General features: G+C 45.1%; 1 protein-coding gene across 1 annotated transcript in view; it reads left to right on the top strand.

Annotated features, from left to right (window-relative positions):
- DDC (dopa decarboxylase) overlaps window positions 1–24,304 on the top strand; it is a 438,446-nt gene that overhangs the window by 262,733 nt on the left and 151,409 nt on the right. The window contains 1 exon segment of the mRNA XM_030209542.1: window positions 2,270–2,336. Within this exon segment, the coding sequence (XP_030065402.1) occupies window positions 2,270–2,336 (67 nt within the window).

The following is a 24,304-nucleotide window of genomic DNA, read 5'->3' as shown; positions in this document are numbered from 1 at the left end:
CCTGGCACACACGTCTAATATCTCCCCCTGGGCATCACACACAACTTGCATGTTCACAGAATGAAATACCTTCCTGTTTCTGTAGGTGGCTTCGTGTGGCCGGGGGGGGGGGGGGGGGGGGGTCTGAGTGTGATGTGTGTGCAGTCAATCATACCTATGACCGAGGGGAATCTAGCAACAGCATAGAAGGCAGCCATGCAGCCGTGTTGTTGTGCAGGGCCTGGGGGGTGGTGGGGAAAGTGATGTAGTGAGAGGTGTGAGTTAGAAAGGCATCCAGGAACTGGGTGAGACAGTGTGAAATAGAAGCCTGGATGAGCCCTGTGTTAGCAGCTAATACAGATTGAAAACTCCCAGTGGCCAGGACAGAGAGAGAGGCAGTGATTTTGCGGTGGACAGGGATGGGGTTATTCCTGCGGGTCTGGGGCTGAAGGAGGGGTTTCAGCTGCTCACAAAGCTGCACAATGGTTGCCCTATCAAACCTGAACCTTGTTAGACACTGCTGGTCAGTGAGGTGTAGGAAGGTGGTGCGGGGCCTGAACACTCGGGGCCGTGAATACCTCCTGTGGTGTGTGGCCTCTTCCTCTACCATGCCAGCCACCAGTGCATTAACTGCATCCATATCCCCACCAGTGTAAGTATTAGTACTAGTAGTAAAACAAGAACAGCACACAGATCTCTCACTGCCAGCCACCACGCCCTCTGGCCAGTCACTCCCCAAACAGTACAGGGAACACAGGGACAAACGGAGGTCAGGGAATACAATATACAGGTGGGAACAGTGAATGGAGAGGGATAGGGGGAGGGGAAGGGGAAGGGACCGATAGAGCAAGGAGGAGGAGTAAGGAAAGGTCAAAAGGTAAGACACAAAAGAGGCAGGTGAGGGTGACAACGTTCCGACTAAGGCACACAGACGAATGTAACAGGTACTCCACACACTCAGCTTTCTCTGCAACCAACAATTCAGTTCTCCCAACACCGATCTCGCCACTCTCCAACTCCACACAATTTGCTAATGGGTCTAAAGACGATTTCCCCCTTGCTCTGGTCGCTTTTATTTCAGGTCTAAGCAATGATGCCCATGTTCCCGCCCACCCAAAATCATTTCGCTATCCGTTATACGTTGTAGACGACCACCTCATAACACCGCCCCTAACACGTCCCCGACACGCCCCTTATTTGGGCGTTTGTATCTGAGCGTACGAGCAAAATGGACGCACTGAAAGTTTTGTTTCCATTATACTGATTTAATTGTTTTTGTGAGATAAACGTCTATCTCCCGATTTGGGTCGCACTATAGGCGTTTTTCTCTTTCGTTTATAAGCAGGCAAGTCATCTATATAAATAATTCTCACCTGCAACATTCTGAAGCTCACTGTGTGGGAGGGAAACACTGAAGCCCTGCAGTGTTGGTAGGCTAGGCTGTCAGCAACACTCACTCTCACTCATGCACCACTCACTGTCACTCATAGACCCGCCCTCAGCCACGCCCCATCCGCACATAATTCACAACCCCAACATTCTAAATGAAGCCACCACCGGAAGTTGAAGTGTCGAGATATCCGCTTTCCCCATGAGTGTGTGCCCTGCCCTTGCGTCACTACGTGATGACGACGAGGGTGGAGCATTGACACTCGACGAAATGCCATCTCCCCCTACCCCTCGGTGGCCATTTTTCCGACGGAACTCGCATCATGGAGCGCCAGCAGCAGACAGGTGCCTGGAGGGTGGCTGAGGGACAGCTGGGTCCTCGGCGGCCTTTTTTCCGACGGAACCCTCATCATGGAGCGCCAGCAGCGGACAGGTGCCTGGAGGGGGGCTGAGGGACAGCTAGGTCGGTGGCCATGGGTGGCTGCAGGGGGGCCTGGGGAACAGGAGGCTCGCAGGACAACAAAACCTTGCTAGGGCCCGTTTCATCTCTCACTGAAACAGGCCTTTTTAACTAGTATATCAATAAAGGGTATAAAAGATTCCATCTGTAATAGTAGCTTATTAAATCACAGCTGCTAATAAGCTTTATTCATATGAATATTTCAGAAATATATTTTTGATATGAAAAAAAAGTTATTCCCAGGAAAACCCAATAGGAACTCTTATAGGAGTTGTTTTAAATTAATTTTATACTGTAGATGTTTCATTAGCCCTTCCTCTGCATTTTGTGCTCTTGCTACATTGTAATATGTAGTATTTTACTTGCCTCCTCACATTTTTTGTTTTGTGATGTGTGTAACATTATTTATATGTGCCTGTTTCTATGTTCTTTGATCTGCAGTTCTGTGCGACCCTTGGAACCACTCCATCATGTGCCTTTGACAGACTGTTAGAACTGGGTCCTATCTGTAAGTCTGCATTTCTTTCCATCCTAGCTCACATGTCATCTTGAAAATATATACACCTTAGGATATTTGGAAAACTCATGTAGCAGATTCAAACAATCAAAACTGCTAAAGTTGATTTATCTTTTTCTTGTTATATTTCTGTGATTAAGGCATAACTGCTGATCGTAGAGGCACATCCTGAAATCAGATCTGCATTTTAGTATCAGCTGTGTGCTACTAAGGCTTGGCAGTTTGTCCTGCTATAAAACTTGAGGAATCCAGTTTCATCTGCATCATATTCTCTGTTCTATATTCCACTAAGTTTGGAGTTTTGTAAGGTAGAGGCCTTGCAAATCATGTGCTTAAATCTGCACACAGTACACTGGCATTATAAATACTATAAACTCATTAACAAGTAGGGAAAGCATGCAGAGATTTGGATTTAGGAATGCTTTCTAACATAGATTTGTAGAAGGGGTGGGTATGGAAAGTTTGTGGTGGAAGTATATTTGGGCAGAAGAGGTGCAGTGGTGTGCTGGAGACGGCTCGCAAGAGCCGGTTGTTATCTTCTCCAAAATTTTGCGAACCGGTTGTTAAAACGGGGACCCAGCTCTGTCTGCAGTGATTGCAGCAGGCTCTCTCCAGCCAGCCCCGGGTCCTTCCCTCTGCTGCAACTTCTGTTGCACGTGGGAAAGACCCAGACAAGGTTGCCAGATGGGCGGTTTTCCCGCCCAATTGTGCGGCTTTCCGCGACCCGCTGCGGGAAATTTTTGACTGCTGCGGGTTGCGGTTTTTTGGGCAGCTTTTATTTTGGCCAGGCGGTTTTTTTTTTCTTGACTGGCTGGGGTTTTTCGCCCCGCGGGAGGCGTGGTTAATGATGTCAGGGGCGGGGTTGATTATGGCGGAGGTGGGGTTGATGACGGCAGAGGCGGGGGTTGATGATGATGGGGTGGAGCTGATGACGGCGGGGGGCGGGGTTGATGACGGCGGGGGCAGGGTGTGAAATTTTAGGTGGGTTTGGAACTGGTTAATCTGGCAACCCTGGACCCAGTAGAAGGAAAGAGTTGGAGCAGATGGAGGGAACTTGATGTGTCCTACCTCCATCTGCAGCTTTACTCTCTTGAAACCACAGGAGGGAAGGAAGGGAGGAAAGAGAAAGTGAGAGGTAAGAAGAGAGAGAGAATCGGACAAGGATAGAGAGGAAGTCAGCACTGAGTTCCCTGATTCGTTCCCCCCCCCCCCCCCCATGATGGGTTTTGTGTGTGCAGAGGTCCTCTTAAGTGCATGGGAGTGTCTCCCCTTTGCTTGCCTGGTTTTTCAGCCCTGAATGGAGCCCACTACACATTTACATGCCAAAGGTTTCTAGGCTTAGCCTGCAGGGGTTACAAGACACAGATCCTTGTTCAGTGTTCAATTTATTTGAAATATTGCTTATATAATAAAAGTCTAAGTGATTTGTACAATCAACAATAAAATATCATAAAGACATTAGGGGAGGAAATATAAAAATATTACAACAAAAGCAATAGATATTAGACAACAGAAAATCAACATACACAAGAGGGCAAGAAGGGGAGGGAAAGTTTACAATCTAAAAGCAAGGAGAAACGGGAAGGGGAGAATACTAGGAAGGATTACAAATCAGCTACCGTATATCAAGAGTTTTAGGCCTGAAAAATGTGCTACAGTTTAAAACGCAGAAGGTTTTGGGAAAACAAACCTTGAGTTGAGAATAAACTTAACAAAAGAAGACCCAAGCCTAATGCAGAGTAGGAGGACTGTTCCATAGGTTGAGGGCAGCCACACTAAAGCATGACGACCTAGTAGTGTCTAGATACACCTGATCAAAAGAAGGAACAGCTAGAAGGTGATGTTGAGGTGAACATAGGGCTCTAGCTAGGGAATATGTTATAAAAAGGGCAGCCAAAAATGAGAGCACCCCAGAAGGTAGAATATGGTGGGATAAGGTAAGAATTTTATAAGAAGTTCTGTAAGAGACAGGAAGCCAATGTTCAGCAATGAAAAGTGGGGTCACATTATTATATTTCTTCTGATTATGCATGAACTTAATAGCAGTCTTCTGGATTAATTGAAGCCAGTGTATTTGGAAATTACGATATCCCACAAGTGGAGAATTGCAATAATCTAATTTGATTGAAGCCAATGTATTTGAAAAGTAGGATGTCCCACAAGTGGGGAATTGCAATAATCTAATTTGGAGATTATAAGTGCAAGAAAAGAATATGCAGAGAGGAGGATTCTAAAAGATATCAAATAGAACATATCTTCCGAAGGGTAAGGAAAAAAGAAGAGACCACCTGAGAAACATGGGAATGAAAAAAGAGGGTGTTATCAAGAGTAACACTAAGTACCTTAGTGGAAGTACTGTAAAGAAGTGGTTTGTCCTTTATTGTAGGGGGTTTGGAGGAGAATTTGAGAAAAATAGCATGACAATGGATTTGGTAGTGTTTATTAGTAACTTATTTGAAAGCCAGTCAGCAGCTTTATCCAGCTTCCCAGAAACAGAAGCAAAAAAAAAAAAAAAAAAGAGAACAATTCTCCAATCACTCAGCGTCACTTTCGTTATTTATGCAGATGACTTCCAGTTTTTAATTTCCATTGATTCCTATTCACCCTCTTTTTTTTTTTTTTTGCTTTATCATTTTTGTCACTCTCCTCTTAAAAACATTTCTAATTACACTATCAGGCTTATTTTCGAAAGAGAAGGGCGCCCATCTTTCGACACAAATCGGGAGATGGGCATCCTTCTCCCAGGGTCGCCCAAATCGGCATAATCGACAGCCGATTTTGGGCGTCCTCAACTGCTTTCCATCGTGGGGATGACCAAAGTTCACGGGGGCACGTTGGAATCATAGCGAAGGCGGGACTGGGGTGTGCTTAACACATGGGCGTCCTCAGCCGATAATGGAAAAAAGAAGAGCGTCCCTGACTTGGCTGACTTTACTTGGTCCCTTTTTTCTTGCGACCAAGCCTCCAAAAGGTGCCTGAACTGACCAGATGACCACCAAAGGGAATCGGGGATGACCTCCCCTTACTCCCCCAGTGGTCACTAACCCCCCTCCCACCCTCAAAAAAACTTTTAAAATATTTTTTGCCAGCCTCTATGCCAGCCTCAAATGTCATACCCAGCTCCCTGACAGCAGTATGTAGGTCCCTGGAGCAGTTTTAGTGGGTACAGTGCACTTCAGGCAGGCGGACCCAGGCCCATCACCCCCTACCTGTTACACTTGTGGTGGTAAATGTGAGCCCTTCAAAACCCACCACAAACCCACTGTACCCACATGTAGGTGCCCCCTTCACCCCTTAGGGCTATGGTAGTGTTGTACAGTTGTGGGTAATGGGTTTTGGGGGGCTCAGCACCCAAGATAAGGGAGCTATGCACCTGGGAGCAATTTCTGAAGTCCACTGCAGTGCCCCATAGGATGCCCAGTTGGTGTCCTGGCATGTGAGGGGGACCAATGCACTATGAATGCTGACTCCTCCCACGACTAAATGGCTTGGACTTGGTCGTTTCTCAAATGGGCGTCCTCGGTTTCCATTATCGCTGAAAACCGGGGACGACCATCTCTAAGGATAACCATCTCTAAGGTCAACCTAAATGTTGAGATTTGGGCATCCCCGACTGTATTATCGAAATGAAAGATGGACGCCCATCTTGTTTCGATAATACGGGTTTCTCGCCCCTTCGCAAGGACGTCCTACAAGGACGCCTTCAGGAAAACTTGGGCGCCCTGTTCGATTATGCCCCTCCACATCTTTTTTGAGATGCAGTGGCCAGAATTGAACACAATATTGGAGGTGCGGTCACACCATGAAGTGATACAAAGGCATTATAATGTCCTCATTTTTGCTTTCCATTCCTTTCCTAATAATACCTTACATTCTATTTGCTTTCTTAGCCACCACCACACACTGAGCAGATGGTTTTAATGTATCTTCAACGATGACGCCTAGATCCCTTTTAGATGCCCAGTCTCCGTCTCTTAAGGTCCTCTTGTAATTTTTCATAATCCTCTTGCAATTTAACAGCTTTGAATAGCTTTGTGTCATCAGCAAATTTAATTACCTCACTAGTCACTCCCATCTCTAGATCATTTATAAATATGTTAAAAAGCAGCGGTCCCTGCACAGACCCCCTGGGGAACCCCACTATTTACCCTTCTCCATTGAGAATACCGATCATTTAACCCTACTATCTGTTTTCTATCCTTTAAGCAGTTTTTAATCCACAATAGGACAGTACCTCCTATCCCATGACTCTCCAATTTCCGCTGGAGTCTTTCATGAGGCACTTTGTCAAACGCCTTTTGAAAATCCAGATGCACAACATCAACCAGCTCACCTTTACCCACATGTTTGTTCACCCCTTCAAAGAAAAGTAATGGATTGGTGAGGCAAGATTTCCCTTCACTAAATCCATTTTGGATTTGTCTCATTAATCCATGCTCTGTAATTTTGTTCATTATAATAGTCTCTACCATTTTGCTTGGTACTGATGTCAGGCTCACAAGTCTATAATTTTCCAGATCTCCTCTGGAACCTTTTCAAAAAATCGCCGTTACATTGGACACACTGGGCCGATCTTAGCAAGTGCAGGGCCCTATGCAGACCAATTTGGTGGGGCCCCATCCTAGCCCCGTCCTAGCCCCGCCCCTGCCCCAGCTCCACACCATTGATTATTACATTTTTAGAACAATTTTTATTTATGAAATTTCAAATAAAGGCAAATGAAGCTAAATTTGTACAGAACAACTGATTGAAATAATAAGCACAATGCTATCATGAATCCCCCCCTCCCCAGAAATTATTCAGTTCAAGTCCACTACAATTAGTAGTTCCAATTCTCATAACCCCGGGGGGTCAGAGGTGCGGACACACAATCTCTCCACTGCAAAACACTATACACAAACTTGTGCAAAAACACACTCATAACCTTACCAAACCATAACAGCACTAATTCCAAGAACAGGACGAGTTACAAACTTATGCGTGGAAAGGCAGAACTGTAATTACACCAGGCTCTAAAACACCATTACACTACCTCGTAAAAAAAAACAAGACAAAAAGGGCTGTAAATGCTACACGCTAGCAGGATACTGCACCTTGATCACACATGAAAAACACATGACACAACAGATATAAAGGCAAAATACTGAACTGGAAAATTACCTCAAGAAGTCAGACTCAGCATGCAGCAATACTAGAAAAATTGAAACTTACATGCAAAATATCACAGATGCACATTTACAAAAGCTGACATATTCCAATTAATAAATTCTGAATAAAATACTTTTTTCTACCTTTGTTGTCTGATTATTTAGTGGAGACCTTACAATGGCCACCGCTCATTCCTAGAAATGACCCTTAAGAAATAGGGATCTGCTGTATACTGGGGACCTAGATTGGCCACTGTCAGTGACATGAAGCTGTGCTTAGTCGACTATGTTTTTTCTTACATTCTTGGGTAGCCACCTTTTCAAGCTCAGGGCCAGCTTGCAGTCTCAAATCTATTGCTCCGTGGCTGTCGGTGCATTGCTACACAATCATCAGAATAACTTTTCACCAAGTCACTGCCACCATTTATCATTATCAATAGACTCAAGGAGTGTACTAAAAATATATGCTCTTCTCAGGTCAGCAGTAATTCAGTCCCACTGGATGCCAGTGATTACCCACTCTAACATCATAAACATTCTCTCCTTTCTTAAGCATCAGGTCCAATATGGCCCCATCCCACTTGAGTTCCATTACCAGGTTCTGGGTCAATTCTCCTTGTAAAGGTTCCAGGCTCTCCCTACTTCAAGATAATACCACAGTAGGGATATATAAATCATCATCTGGCATATTGAAATCAGCTATCAATATTACCTTTCACAGCAATATTGTGCATTTCCTATTGAGATGGTTTCATTAGCATCAATATTTCAGTGCATGAGACATCTCTGATACATTGTAAAATGTTACAGCTTCCCAGGTGAATCTTAATTCATGGAAATGGCATTACACATCGTGACTTAGAAAGATCAAAAGTACATGAGTTTGATTAGTGCGTGGAAAATATAGCAATTTGATTCTAGCACAGTATCACACTTGGGAAATGAAATATATGAAACAGGTACAAAAGCAACCTGAGCTAGTAAAGTTAAAAATGCAACACAAAACCTGACATATTTAATAAGCTGCTCATTTCACAATTTTTTTTCCAGTCCCCAAAACAGTCTGTTTTTCATAAATTGCTTCTTCCTACTTTAGTTGCAATCAGAGTTTGTTGGGGAAGGGAAAGGGAGAATACTTTTGCAATAGTAAGGATGGCTCAGGCTGCTCACCTCCGCTCTAGTCTCCGCCTCCGACCAGACCACGACGCTCCCTGGCTCCAGCTCCTTTTTCCGATGGCTGCAGGCTGCTCACCTCTGCTCAGTCCGACCACGGTCTCCAGCTCCTTCCCGCTCAATGATTCCCGCCCGCCCTCGCCAGAAACAGGAAGTATCTGATCATTGGAAGGCAGGACATTGGAAGGCGGAAGGGAAGCTGGGTGAGCGAAGCTGGCGGGGGGGGGGGGGGTGGCGAGCGAGCGATGATCACGGTCCGGGGAGAAGCGAGCAGCTGCAGCGGGATTGGATTATGATGATTGATGGCATCATGGCGGCGCAGTTGGTTGGTGGTTGTTGACTTGTTGTGGTCCGACGGTGACATCCGAGCGAGCGGGGAGAGGCAGAGTTGAGGCGCGCCGCGCGGGGGCCCCTTAAGCACGGGGCCCTATGCGGCCGCCTCGGTCGCCTCTCCCTAAGACCGGCCCTGCCTCCAGTCTTCTGGTACCATGCTTGATTTTGAAGATAAATTTCATATTACTAACAATAGTTTTGCAAATTCATTTTTCAATTCTATCAGTACTCTGGGATGAATACCATCCAGTCCAGGAGATTTGCTACTCTTCAATTTGTCAAATTACGCCATTACAACCTCCTGGTTTATAGAGATTTTATTCAGTTTCTCTGACTTGTCAACTTTGAATACCATTTCTGGCACCGGTATCTCTCCCAAATCTTCCTTGGTGAAGACCGAAGCAAAGAATTCATTAAATCTCTTCCCTGATTGCCGTTTTACCCTTCAGTCATCAAGTAGTCCAACTGATTCTTTTGCCAGCTTCCTGATTTAATATACCTAAAAAAAATGCTTACTATGTGTTTTTGCCTCCAATGCAATCTTTTTTTCAAAGTCCCTCTTTGCCTTCCTTATCAGCACTTTGCATTTGACTTCATTCTTTATGCTGTTTCAATCTCGTCTCTATTCCCCTCCTCCCCCCCTCTTCCCTCCCCTTCTCATGTGCCTTGTGGAATGCCCACTCGGTCTGCAACAAACTGCCCTTCATCCACGATCTCTTCATCTCTCGCTCCCTTCAACTACTCGCTCTAACCGAAACCTGGCTCTCCCCTGACAACTCTGCCTCAGTTGCCGCCCTTTGTCATGGAGGTTATCTCTTCTCCCACACTCCCTGCCCAGATGGCTGCGGCGGAGGCGTCGGGCTACTTCTCTCGCCCTCCTGTAGTTTCCAACCCCTCCTCCTGCCCCAGTCTCACTGCTTCTCGTCCTTTGAAGCTCACTCCATCCAACTATTCTACCCATTACCACTCAGAGTTGCTGTCATCTACCGCCCCCCTGATAAGCCCCTCTCTTCATTCCTTACTGACTTCGACGCCTGGCTCACCGTCTTTCTTGATCCCGCATCTCCATCCCTCATTCTTGGTGATTTTAACATTCACGTTGACAAGCCATCCAACTCCTACGCTTCTAAATTCCTCACTCTGATATCCTCCTTTAACCTCCGACTATCCTCTACCGCCCCTACTCACCGTGATGGCCATTGTCTCGACCTCGTTCTCTTCTCTTCCTGCTCACCTTCTAATTTCTGCACCTCAGTCCTTCCTATCTCAGATCATCACCTAATCACCCTCACACTTCATCACCCTCCCCCTCAACCTCTCCCAACTATAACCACTGCCTTCAGGAATCTCCAAGCTGTCGACCCCCCTACCCTATCCTCTCACATCTCCAATCTGTTCCCGTCCATCTCGTCTTCTGAATCTGTCGACACGGCTGTCTCTACCTACAATGAAATTCTCTCCACTGCTCTGGATACCCTAGCACCATCTGTCTCTCGCCCGACTAAGCGCATTAATCCTCAGCCCTTGTTAACCCCATGCATCCGTTACCTTCGCTCCTGCACCCGATCTGCTGAACGACTCTGGAGGAAATCTCGCACCCTATCAGAATTCACCCATTACAAATTCATGCTATCCTCCTTCCAGTCCTCCCTATTCCTTGCCAAACAGGAATATTATTCTCAATTAACCAATTCTCTTGGCTCCAACCCTCGTCGACTCTTCGCAACCCTCAACTCCCTACTTAAAGTGCCCTCCGCTCCCACCCCCCCCCCACTCTCTCCTCAAACACTAGCTGACTACTTCCACGATAAAGTGCAGAAGATAAACCTTGAATTCACCTCCAAGCCTTCTCCTCCCTGTGACTTCTTAACCCACTCCCTCAACCAACCTAACCTGTCCTCCTTCTCCTCCTTCCCTGAGATCACCGAAGAGGAAACTGCTCGCCTTCTTTCTTCCTCTAAGTGCACCACCTGTTCCTCTGACCCCATTCCCACCAATCTGCTTACCAACATCTCTCCTACAGTTAACCCCTCAATCTGTCACATCCTCAACCTCTCTCTCTCCACTGCTACTGTCCCTGACACCTTCAAGCACGCTGTAGTCACTCCACTTCTCAAAAAACAATCACTTGACCCCACCTGTCCCTCCAATTACCGCCCCAATCTCCCTTCTACCCTTCCTCTCCAAATTACTTGAACGCGCTGTCTACAGCCGCTGCCTTGATTTCCTCTCCTCTCAGGCCATCCTTGATCCGCTTCAATCCGGCTTTCGCCCACTACACTCAACAGAAACAGCTCTCTCCAAAGTCTGCAATGACCTGTTCCTTGCCAATCCAAAGGTCACTACTCCATCCTTATCCTCCTCGACTTATCTGCCGCCTTCAACACCGTCAATCATAATTTACTTCTTGACACACTGTCCTCATTTGGATTCCAGGGCCCCGTCCTCTCCTGGTTCTCCTTGTATCTTTCCCATCGCACCTTCAGAGTATTTTCTAATGGCTCTTCTTCCACCCCCGTCCCGCTCTCTGTTGGGGTTCCTCAAGGATCTGTCCTTGGACCGCTTCTTTTCTCAACATACACCTCTTCCCTGGGCTCACTGATCTCATCACATGGTTTCCAGTACCATCTCTATGCCGATGACACCCAGCTCTACCTCTCCACTCCCGACATCACAGTCGAAACCCAGGCCAAAGTCTCGGCCTGCCTCTCAGATATCGCCGCCTGGATGTCCAACCGTCATCTGAAACTGAACATGGCAAAGACTGAGCTCCTTGTCTTCCCACCCAAACCCTCCTCTCCTCTTCCCCCACTCTCTGTCTCTGTTGACAACGCCCTCATCCTCCCCGTCTCGTCAGCCCGCAATCTCGGAGTCATTTTCGACTCCTCCCTCTCCTTCTCTGCCCATATCCAGCAGACAGCTAAGACCTGTCGCTTCTTCCTCTATAATATTAGCAAAATCCACCCATTCCTCTCTGAACAGACCACCCGAACCCTCGTCCACTCACTCATTACCTCTCGTCTTGACTATTGCAACCTTCTCCTTGCTGGTCTCCTGCTTAGCCACCTATCCCCCATTCAATCTGTCCAAAATTCCGCTGCACGTCTTATCTACCGCGTGAACCGATACTCTCATATCACCCCTCTCCTCAAGTCGCTTCACTGGCTCCTGATTCGCTACCGTATTCAGTTCAAGCTTCTCCTAATGACCTTCAAATGCACTCAATCTGCAGCCCCCCATTACCTCTCTACCCTCCTCTCCCCCTATGTCCCCACCCGTAACCTCCACTCTCAGGACAAATCACTCCTATCTGTACCCTTCTCCACCACCGCTAACTCCAGACTCCGTCCCTTCTGCCTCGCATCACCTTATGCCTGGAACAGACTCCCCGAGCCCATACGCCATGCGCCCTCCCTGCCCATCTTTAAGTCCTTACTCAAAACCCATCTCTTCTCCCTTGCTTTTGGCGCCTAACCACCTTCCCCATTCATGATACACTGACTACACTGACTACATAGTTTGTTACCTTTAGATTGTAAGCTCTCTTGAGCAGGGACTGTCATTCCCCATGTTTTAACTTGTACAGCGCTGCGTAACCCTAGTAGTGCTATAGAAATGCTAAGTAGTAGTAGTAGTAGTATTTTTAGTCAGATCCTTCTTCCATTTTCTGAAGGATTTTCTGTTAGCTCTAATAGCATCTATCACCTTACTTTCTAAAAATGCTGGCTGTCATTTGTTCTTCCTTCCTCCTTTTTGTCACAACTGTCAGGAAAGGTCCAGAGAAGTGAGCCCTTGGGCCACTGCCAGTGATCGGCAGCAGCAGGTGAACCACCCAAACAGGAAGCGAGGCTGAACACGGGCAGGCTGGTACAAGATTCAGGACTCTCAAACAGGATCCAGGATTCTCAAACAGGCTAGGCTGGAACAGAATTCTGGAACGGACTTGGCTTGGTTGGAACCGGATGGTGGAACAGAGTTGGCTTGGCTGGAACCGGATGCTGGAACGGACTTGGCTGGATGCGGATACTGGAATGGACTTGGCTTGGCTGGAAGCGGATGCTGGAACGGACTTGGCTTGGCTGGAACCGGATTCAGGATTCTCAAGCAGGATTAAGGATTCTCAAACAGGCTTGGCTGGAATAGGATTCAGGATACTCAAGCAGGTTGGCTAGAACAGGATTCAGGATACTCAAGCAGGATTCAGGATTCTCAAACAGGCTTGGCTGGAACAGGCGGAGTTGGAGTAGAAGTTGAAGACTGGCAAGACAAGAACTAGCAGGGCTGGGACTGCAACAAACACACACAGACGAAAACTCATCTGAAGACCTCTGTTGCAAAGGCAATCCTGAAAGTTCCCAGGTGCTTAATAAAGGCAATTACAGATGAGGTCACAAGCAAGAGTGAGGCTTGACAGCAAAAACACCAGAACACGGCTTGACTGGAAGAACACCACAGAGAGGCTTGGCAGCAGGAACACCAGGGTAAGGCTTGGCTGCAAGAGCACCAAAGTGAGGCTTGGCTGCAGGAACTCCAAAGCAAGTCTGGAATGCTGGAAGATCAGAATAGGACTGGAATGAACTCTGGAACATGTTGGGAAACAGGAAGAAGACAGTCCACAGCAGCCAATAGGGCCTGGTCACCCGGAGGCGAGGTGAGTGTAGGCATGGGATACAGTCACAACCGTGACACTTTTTTAATACACGGAGTCGTCCCTTGAAGTGATAACACAAAGAACTACTTTGCTTGTAACCTTTGCGTTGGAAATGGATAGAGACACAGTTCTTAGACTTTCCCTTAGGCATTTGGATTCTTTATTTTTGGGTTCAAAAGTGAGAGTTTTCTCGGATTTATCCAGGGAAACTCAAAAGAGACGCAAGATGTTTTTGTTGCTGCGCCCGAGAGCTTTGGCGATCGGGCAAATTTTCTTTTGAGATACTCATGTGTATGTAGATTAATCTTGCAGTCTAAGCAATACCAATTTTTTGACCCAAATCAATTGGAAGATTTTCTAAAAAGTAGGGAAGAGGTCAATGTACAAGTCTAGTCACATATGCAATGCTGTATGCAGTTATTGAGAAACCCACTCGGGAATGTAGCTACTTGTTTGATTTAATTCAATGTGAAACTGTTTATTTAAGCAGGAAAAAAATTTTTCTATTTCTTTCTTGGATCGATTTCATATTATTGTGGTCATTAGTAAGAGTATCATTTCATGTAGAAAAACTTTCTTGTATTGAATGGATTTAATTCAATATGTGTAATATCACTCATAATTGTTATGTTTGGTAAAAACTTAAATAAAGATTTAAAAAAAATAATACACAGAATATATTTGGCCTGGGGTTCCAGGATGGTACTTTTGAACAGCATCCATGCCTGATACAAATTTTTGACCTTCGCAGCTGCTCAAAGTTTTTTTTCACCGTTCTTCTCCTTTTATCATAGTCTCCTTTTTGAAAGATAAATGCTAACATATTGGATTTCCTGTGAGTACTTGCTCCAAAGCCGATATCAAATCTAATCATATTATAACTGTTATCAAGCGGCCCCATCACCATTACCTCCTGCACCAGATCATGCGCTCCACTAAAGACTAGGTCTAGAATTTTTCCTTCTCTTGTTGGCTCCTATACCAGTTGCTCCATAAAAGAGTCCTTGATTTCATCAAGGAATTTTATCTCCCTTGCATGCCCTGTTACATTTATCCAGTCAATATCGGGGTAATTATAATCACCCATTATTATTGTGTTGCCCAGTTTGTTAGCCTATTTCTGATAACATTTTTATATCCACCTGTTCATCCTGGCAAGGTGGACGGTAGTGCACTCCTATCGCTATGCCTAGGGATTCCAAGATGTGTTTTCTTTCCTGCAGAATTTTCAATCTACTTGGTTCAAGGTCCTCCTTAACAAACAATACTACCCCTCGACCAATTTGATCCACCCTAACACTACCCTGGTATTAGAGGGGCCCACTGGTTATCCTCCTTCCACCAGGTCTCAGAGATGCATATTATTATTATTATTATTATTTGTTATTATTTGTTACATTTGTACCCTGCGCTTTCCCACTCATGGCAGGCTCGATGCAGCTTACATGGGGCAATGGAGAGTTAAGTGACTTGCCCAGAGTCACAAGGAGCTGCCTGTGCCTGAAGTGGGAATTGAACTCAGTTCCCCAGGACCAAAGTCCACCACCCTAACCACCCTAACCACTAGGCCACTCCTCCACTCATTTTGTGCAATATATTCTAACTCTCCCATCTTATTTCTTAGGTTTGTGGCATTCGCATATTGTCACAAAAGTAAGGAGTAGTGAGCCCTTGGACCGCAGCTGCAGCTGAGGCAGATAAGTCACCTGGGCTGGCACAAGGCAGGAGTCAAAACAAGAACAGGCAAGACTGGACTAGACAAGACAAGACTAGAAATAAACCAGGAGACTAGACAAAGCAAGGCAGAGGTAACAAGGCAGAATGAACAAGACAAGGACCAGATCCAGGCGAGGCAAGGGGCAGAACTGGAATCCAGACAGAACAGGCGGAACTGGATTAAAACTGGGACTGGGACCCAGGCAATACAAGGCAAGGCAGAACAAGGCAAGACACAGAACTACATTAAAACTGGGTCCAGAAAAGGGTAAGACCAGGACAAGGCAAGGACTGGATCCAGACAGGACTAGACTGAATGAGACAAGACAAGGCACAACTAGAAAGGCAAAACAAGGCAGGAGTGAGGCAACAAGAACAAACAGAAGCAAGACTATGAACAAGGCAGGAACAGGATTCAGGCATAGACGGCTTGGCAACTGGAACATGATTCAGGAACGGACTTGGCTTGGAAGCTGGAACTGAATTCAGGAACAGACTTGGCAACTGGAACTGAATTCAGGAACGGACTTGGCTTGGCAGCTGGAACCAGATTCAGGAATGGACTTGGCTTCACAACTGGAATCGGATTCAGGAACAGACTTGACTTGTCAGCTGGAAATGGATTCAGGAATGCAGGGCCGGCGCAACACAGTAAGTACGGTGAGCATGGCCGGGGGACACCAACCTCTGGAGGGCGCCACAAGCTATGTTTACCGCCGCCGCCGGGAGACTCACAGTTCCTGCAGGCAGCTCATGGTCCTCACCTGCCTGCCCTCAGCTTCCCACAACAGCCCTCCTTTCCTTCCTGCTGCCCTGCATTTAAAACTTTTATTTTGCCTCAAGTCGCAGCGGCGGCGGCAGCAGTGGAAGCAATAGGCTTGCCTCCAGCCTTCCCTTCCCTCTCACTGTCCCGCCCTCGTGGAAACAGGAAATTACATCAGAGGAGGGCGGGACACTGAGTGGGAAGGGAAGGCTGGAGGCAAGCCTGCTGCTTTCACTGCCACCGCTGCTGCAACTTGAGGTAAAATAAAAGTTTTAAATGCAGGGCGGCAGGAAGGAAAGGAAGGCTGTTGTGGAAGAAGAGGGCAGGCAGTTGAGGGCTGGGGTTGGAACTGGAACTCAGGGGCTGAAAAGGGGGGCAGGTGGGGGCTGGGGCGAGTCACTGGACATGGATGGGAGCGCAGAGGAGAATCGCTGGACATGGATGAGAGGGGAGAGCAGGGAAGAGAGGAGAAATAGCTAGACATGGAGGGGAGGGCAGGGGACAGAGGAGAATTGCTGGATATGGATGGAGGAGAAGGCAGGTAAGAGAGGTGAGTTGCTGGACATGGATGGATGGAGGGGAGGGCAGCGGAAAGAGGACAGTTGCTAAACATGGATGGAGGGGAGGGGAGGGCAGGAGAAATGCTGGACATGGGTGGAGGAGAGGAAAGACAGGAAGGAGATGTACATGGATTGAGGGGAGGGGAGAGAGGAGAAATGCTGGACATGGATGGAGTGGCAGGGAAGAAAGGAGAAATGTTGGACAGGGATGGAGGGAAGGAAAGACAAAGAAAGGAGATGCATATGGATGGAGGGGAAGGAAGAGAGGAGAAGTGCTAGACATGGATGGAGGGGGGGGAAGACAGAGGAAGTAGATGCACATGGATGGAGGAGAGAGGAGAAAAACTGGACATGGATGGAGGGGAGAGAAGACAGAGAAGGAGATGCACATGGATGAAGAGGAGCGAGGAGAAATTCTGGACATGGAGGGGAGGGAAGACAGGAAGGAGATGCACATGGATGGAGGGGAAGGGAGAGAGGAGAAATGCTGGACATGGAGGAAAGACAGAGGAAGTAGATGCACATGGATAGATGGAGGGGAGGGGAGAGAGGAGAAATGCTGGACATGGATGGAGGGGAGGTAAGACAGAAGAGGAGATGCACATGGATAGAGGGGAGGAGAGAGAGGAGAAATGCTGGACATGGATGGAGGGAGGAGAGGAAAAATGCTGGACATGGATGGAGGAGAGGGAAGAAAGAGGAAGGAGATGCATACTGAACGGAGATGAGGGAAAGGGAAATGAGGAGGAAAAACTACACATGGATGGAGAAAATAGGTAAAAACTGGATCCACTGGACGTCCTCCAGTCAAGTCCGCGGAGGACCCAGCTTTTACCTATGGATGTAGGGCAAGAAATGAAGAAGAAAGGAGGAAAGTAAAGAAATAAATGGAAAGGAAGCCCTGGAAACGGAGTTAAGGGAACAGATAGAGAGCAGCAGAATCAGATACTGGGCCAGCATGATCAGAAAAACAAAATCAGCAGACAAGGACAACAAAGGTAGAAAGCGTTTGGAATATGTCCACTTTGAGAATTTACATCTGCTGTCTTATTTTCCAATGTATAGCGATGTGCTTCTTTCTGTTTTTCTGGTATTGTGCTGCATGCAGAGTCTAGCTTCTTAGGATTTCAGGTTAAAATTTGAAGAGGGGCTATCTCTGTTCTGCATGTGTGACTGCAAGGCCAAGTGTCTGAATAGGGATCTGTTTGTTAGGTTCTGAGATTTTGATAACATATTGTTTTAGGTTTGGCAAGACTGTTCTCCTAATTCCTAGTGTGTATGCTACTAATTCCTAGTGTGTATGCTAATTTGGTTTGTGACATTTTGGGTATACTGGAGCTGTAACAGCTTATAGAAATTATTTATAATGAAAAAAGAAAACAAGTTATTTTTCTTCTATACTGGTGTAATATTTTTTCAATGATGCATGTTTATATATGCGCCATGGCCGATAAAAGGGGTATGGCCACTGTAGAGTGTGGCTACTGTAAGGGCGGAGTCATAGACCCCCACCTCTGGATGGGTAGGGGGCACTGACTAATAGGCTGCAGGAGGGCACCAGAAACCCTAGCACCGACCGCAGGAACGGACGGCTTGGCAGCTGGAACCGGATTCAGGAACGGACTTGGCTTGGCAACTGGAACAGGATTCAGGGACAGGCTTGGCTTTAATGGAAAGCAGGAACAGAGCTTGGCTTTAACAGAAAGCAGGAACAGAACTTGGCTTTAACAGAAAGCAAGAACAGAGCTTTAGCAAGCGTCAAAAGCAGGGCTAGACTGAAAGCAGGAGCCAAGGGTAGAGTCAAACTGTAACAGACACCAAGAGCAGGGTGTGGCTCTAGCACCAGGCTTTCAGGAACAAAGCATTAAAGTACAAGACTCATAGAAACACAGAGCAGACCTTCAGGAACAAAGCCAGACTGAAATCAAAGCATGCAGGAACAATGTCAAGCAGAAACTGATCTAAATAGGGAACACAAAGACCTGTTGCAAAGGCAAAGGCATGGGAGTTCCAAGGTGCTTATAAAGGATTTTACTGATGATGTCACAACTTGAAATGAGGCTTGAATAGCAGGAACACCAAAGCAAGGCTTGGATAGCAGGAACACCAAAGCGAGGCTTGGATAGCAGATGCATCAATGCAGCCGTTACACATATACACATTTCAAAATATGTTTGTTGTTCCTATTTACATGTTGCTCAGTAGTTGACAGTGTTAATTTGCAATCTTTTGTCTGATTTTTATTTAAGGACACTTGGAGGCATATTTTCAAAGCACTTTGGGAGGCTAAGTTCCATAGGTTTCTATGGAACTTTGAGAGGCTAAGTGCTTTGAAAATAAGCCTCCTGATCTACTATGGTCTCTTGTGCAATTTTGCTATTGAGATACCCTATCTTATCTGCTTTGGTGATATCTTTGAAAGATACCTTGTTCTGAACCATGTGTTTTTTGAATGACTATCGACCTTCCCCCAGGTTCTAGCTTAAAAGCTTCTCTATCTCCTTTTTAAATGCTGATGCCAGCAGCCTGGTCTCACTCTGGTTAAGGTGGAACCCATCCTTCTGGAATAGGCTTCCCCTTCCCCAGAATGTTGCCCAGTTCCTTACAAATCTAAAGCCCTCCTTCCTGCACCATTGCCTCATCCAGACATTGAGACTCTGGAGCTCTGCCTGTCTATTGGGCCCTGTGCATGGAACGGGTAGCACTTCAGAAACCCTACTGTGCCTTCTACAGACTATCTGTTAATGCTGTGGCAGAAAATTCTAGTTTCAAAACTATGGGGAAAAGGGTATGGAGACTAGTTAATAATCTTTAAGTTACCAAGCACGGAATAAAATAATAATGCTTACCCGCAGAAATGTCCTCTTCTCTCAGAAACTTCTCAGAAAGAAAGTTAAGTGGGACCTTTCCTCTCTATATAGTTTAGATTCTAAGGAGACCATTTCAAACAAAACCCTTTAAAGCTAGCCCAGTAATCAGATTGCCCTTAATAATCTTTGCAAATATTCTACTTCATCACACCTTAATTAACACAGGCAGGCAAGAACAGAATATAACTTCTGTATACATTAAAAGTCTGTATAAATATAAATTCTGTATGCTTATCAATAACCTGCCATTCCTCTTTTAAACGTAATCTTTAAGTTACCAAGCACTGAATAAAATCATATATACAACATTGGCATTGTTACAAGCAGTGTTAAATTAGACCTAAGTGTATGACATGTCTTAGGCTCATTCCAAATAGATCCAATGATGGTCAAGTCACACTATTGGCATCTCCTACATTGTTCGTGAGCAGCCTCTAATCTCAGAGAAGGAACTTCTGCATATTGTTGAGCGGATAAAATTTCTCCAATGGCTCTCCCTCATTTATAAACTATAACTAGAAACTCTTCAAACCCCTGATACAGTTGTAGCAAGTGCCAATGGGATCTCAAAGACTGAACAATCAAATTTGCAACTTTAGAGAACGGTAAAACACATGTTATTCTCTCCTGTGAAATAGGTTTCTTATCTTGTAGTAGTAATTCACGCTGTGCGAAACTTGCTCCCGAATAGGCTTGTGTTAATGCTTTCCTAGGATAACCCGTTCTTGAAATCTTTTGGTAAGTAACTTTGTCTGGTCCTTAAACTCTTCTTAAGTAGTACAGATCTGTTATGCAGGAGTCCCTTCTCTGAGATTAGAGGGTGCTTATGAACAATGTGGGAGATGCAAATAGTGCCTTTACCATCTCTGGATCTATTTGGAATGATCCTAAGAAAGGTTGCACACTTAGGTCTAAATGTAACTCCACTTGTAACAGTGCCAATGTTGTATGTATGATTGAATGTCCATGTCAACTTATATATATTGGTCTCAGCAGTCGACCTGTTAAAGTTCAATTAAATGAGCACAAGTCTCGCATTATTACAGAGAATTTACAGGCCCCATTGGTATCTCACTGGCAGGAAAATCACCATGACTGGAAAGTTCAATCTGTGTTCTAAATGGGAGGTCATTTAGAATACAGATTGAACTATAAAGAGCAATTTTGGATTTTTACTCTGAAAACCGTGGTTCCTGGGGGCCTGAACGATGAACTTGAATAGATGACATTGATTTGAATTCAGGACTCTGATTGGTGGACTCAGAAATCAGCTGCTCTATAAATTAGCATATGGAACATGCCACCGCCATCTTGACTACAATAAACATTTAGTCAGCATTGATGGTGGGGGAGAAATTAAGGTTATTAAGCGGAATTATATTTTTTAATATTTAAAGATATGAGCTTATAATCTGCTTTTATATAGTGGGTGGATCCTTGAAACAGCCAGTAGGAGAAACATGAATCATGTTGGACCAGAAGAATCCCAGAGCCAACACCATTAAGATACGTTTCAGTTAAATATACATTCTGTTTATATACATTGAAGAATTTGATAATATTTGAAAGATTTAAAAAATTCATAACAAAAAACCAAGATCATTGACGATTTGGGAGTATTATCTGTATGGACAAAAGATATACTGTTCCATTTGATAACCCCGCTGAGGTCTTCAAACATTTTTTTTTCTTTAAATTCAAGTATATTATGCTTAGACTTGTCTTTTGGAAAGAATAAAATAATTAAAAGCACTATAAACATAGACACCAGTACTACACAATAATTCAGCCAGTGACCTCAATTAGGTGTTAAGTAAGGTGTGAGGAACCAAAAATATTTGCATAGGTTGCTAAAGGCAACCTGATTACTGAATTAACTTGAAAGAGCCTGTATTGAAAAAGTCCCTTTAGATTCAAAACTATATGAAGAGGAAAGGTCCCACTGAACTTTCTTTCTGAGAAGTTCTGAGAGAAGAGGACATTTCTCTTGTAAGTGAACACTATTTTGCTTTGTGGTTTGGGAACTTAAAGATAGGGGTTTAAAGGAGGAATTGTAGGTTAGTGTATAGGAAGAATAAAAAAATATATAAAAAACATTTTATCAACTAATCTCCATAGTCTTTTCTCCTTAGTTTTAAAACTTGAACTTTGTACCATAGCATTAACAGATAGCCTCTAGCAGACACTACAGGATCTAGTTTAGTATTAAGAGAGGAATAAAAAGAAAGAGAGGGAGGGAAAAGCAAGCAGGACCTAGTTTAGTATTAAGGGAGGGAATAAAAAGAGAAATATAGAGAGAGAAAAGCAAGCATTATTAACTAGTTGCTGTGGAAGGGCATAATCGAACGGGGCGCCCAAGTTTTCCTGAGGACATCCTCACAGGACGTCCCCACCAAGGGGCGGGGAAACCCATATTATTGAAACAAGACGGGCAGCCATCTTTTGTTTCGATAATATGGTTGGACACGCCCAAATCTTAACTTTTAGGTCGACCTTAGAGATGGTTGTCCCTAGAGATGGTCGTCCCCGATTTTCGTCAACAATGGAAACCGAGGACTCCCGTCTCAGAACGACCATATCCAAGCCATTTGGTCATGGGAGGAGCCAGCATTCATACTGCACTGGTCCCCCTGACATGCCAGGACACCAACCGGGCACCCTAGGGGGCACTGCAGTGGACTTCAGAAAAAAACTCCCAGGTGCATAGCTCCCTTACCTTGTGTGCTGAACCCCCCCAAAACCCACTCCCCACAATTGTACACCACTACCATAGCCTTTAGGGATGAAGGGGGCACCTAGATGTAGGTACAATGGGTTTGTAGTTGGTTTTGGAGGGCTCACATTTACCACCACAAGTTTAAGAGGTGGGGGGGATGGGCCTGGGTCCACCTACCTGAAGTGCACTGCAGTACCCACTAAAAGTGCTCCAAGGACCTGCATACTGCTGTCATGGAGCTGGGTATGATATTTGAGGCTGGCATAGAGGCTGGAAAAATATTTAAAATTTTTTTTTAGGGTGGGAAGGGGTTAGTGACAACTTGGGGAGTAGGGGGAGGTCATCCCCGATTCCCTCCGGTGGTCATCTGGTCATTTAGGGCACATTTTTGTGGCTTGGTCATAAAACAAAGGACAAAGTAAAGTCTGCCAAGTGTTCGTCACTGACATGCTTCTTTTTTCCATTATTGGCCAAGGACGCCCATGTGTTAAGCATGCCCCAGTCCTGCCTTTGCTATTCTTCTGACACGTCAGTTAAGGATGCCCAAAATCGGCTTTCGATTATGCCGATTCAGGTGACCCTGGGAGGACGCCCATCTCCCGATTTGTGTCAAAAGATAGGCGCCCTTCTCTTTTGAAAATAAGCCTGATAGTGTACAACCCTTTTCCCATAATTTTAAACTGAACTTTTCTCTAGAAATAGGAATTTTTCCCATAGTTTTAAACTGAAACCTTTTCTAGAGGTAGAAACTTAACAGCCAAAACTTTAAAAGGCTCAAATCTTGTTCTAAAAGACAGTTATTTTCTATTCTTTGGTTGCTGGAGAAGTAGCACAGCCAGTGACCACAATTAGGTGTCAATTAAGGTGTGAGGAAGCAGAATATTTGCATAGGTTGCTAAGGGCAACCTGATTACTGAGTTAACTTGAAAGAGCCTATATTGAAAAAGTCCCCTTAGATTCAAAACTATATAAAGAGGAAAGGTCCCACTGAACTTTCTGAGAAGTTCTGAGAGAAGAGGACATTTCTCTGGTAAGTGAACACTATTTTGCTTTGTGGTTTGGGAACTTAAAGATTGGGGTTTAAAGGAGGAATTGTAGGTTAGTGATAGGCAGAAAGATTGGGGTTTAAAGGAGGAATTGTAGGTTAGTGATAGCCAGAATAAAAATATAAAAAAGCAAGTTTTATCAACTAATGTCCATAGTCTTTTCCCCTTAGTTTTCAACTTTGTACCACAGCATTAACAGCTAGCCAAGCAGGCACTGCAGGATCTAGTTTAGTATTAGGAGAGGAATATTGACTGGGTAAATGTAACATCGGTGCATGCTAGGGAGGTCAAATTCCTTGGCAAAATCAAGGACTATTTTATGGAGCAGTTGGTACAGGAGCCGATGAGAGAAGGAAAAATTCTAGACCTAATCCTTAGTGGAACGCATGATCTGGTGCAGGAAGTAATGGTGTTGGGGCCGCTTGATAACACTGATCATAATTTGTTCAGATTTGAAATTAGCTTTGAAGTAAGTATACACAGGAAATCTAATACGTTAGCGTTAAACTTTAAAAAGGAGACTATGATAAAATGAGAAGAACTGTGAAAAAAAAACATAGAGGAGCAGCTACAAGGGTCAAAAATTTACATCAGGTGTGGATGCTGTTCAAAAACACCATCCTGGAAGCCCAGGCCAAATATATTCTGCATATTAAAAAAGGAGGACGGAAGACCAAACGACAGCCGGCATAGTTAAAAAGTGAGGTGAAGGAAACTATTATAGCTACAAGAAAATCCTTCAGAAAATGGAAGAAGGAACCGACTGAAAATAAAAAGAAATAGCATAAGGAATGTCAAGTCAAATGCAAAGTGCTGATAAGGAAGGCTAAGAGGGACTTTGAAAAAAAGATTGCGTTGGAGGAGTGGCCTGGTGGTTAGGGTGGTGGACTTTGGTCCTGGGGAACTGAGTTCAATTCCCACTTCAGGCACAGGCAGCTCCTTGTGACTCTGGGCAAGTCACTTAACCCTCCATTGCCCCATGTA

The sequence above is a fragment of the Microcaecilia unicolor genome, chromosome 1, assembly GCF_901765095.1.
Source record: "Microcaecilia unicolor chromosome 1, aMicUni1.1, whole genome shotgun sequence".
Lineage (NCBI taxonomy): Eukaryota > Metazoa > Chordata > Amphibia > Gymnophiona > Siphonopidae > Microcaecilia > Microcaecilia unicolor.
Note: the sequence above shows the minus strand (reverse complement) of the source record. Positions and strands in the feature narration are given on the sequence as shown.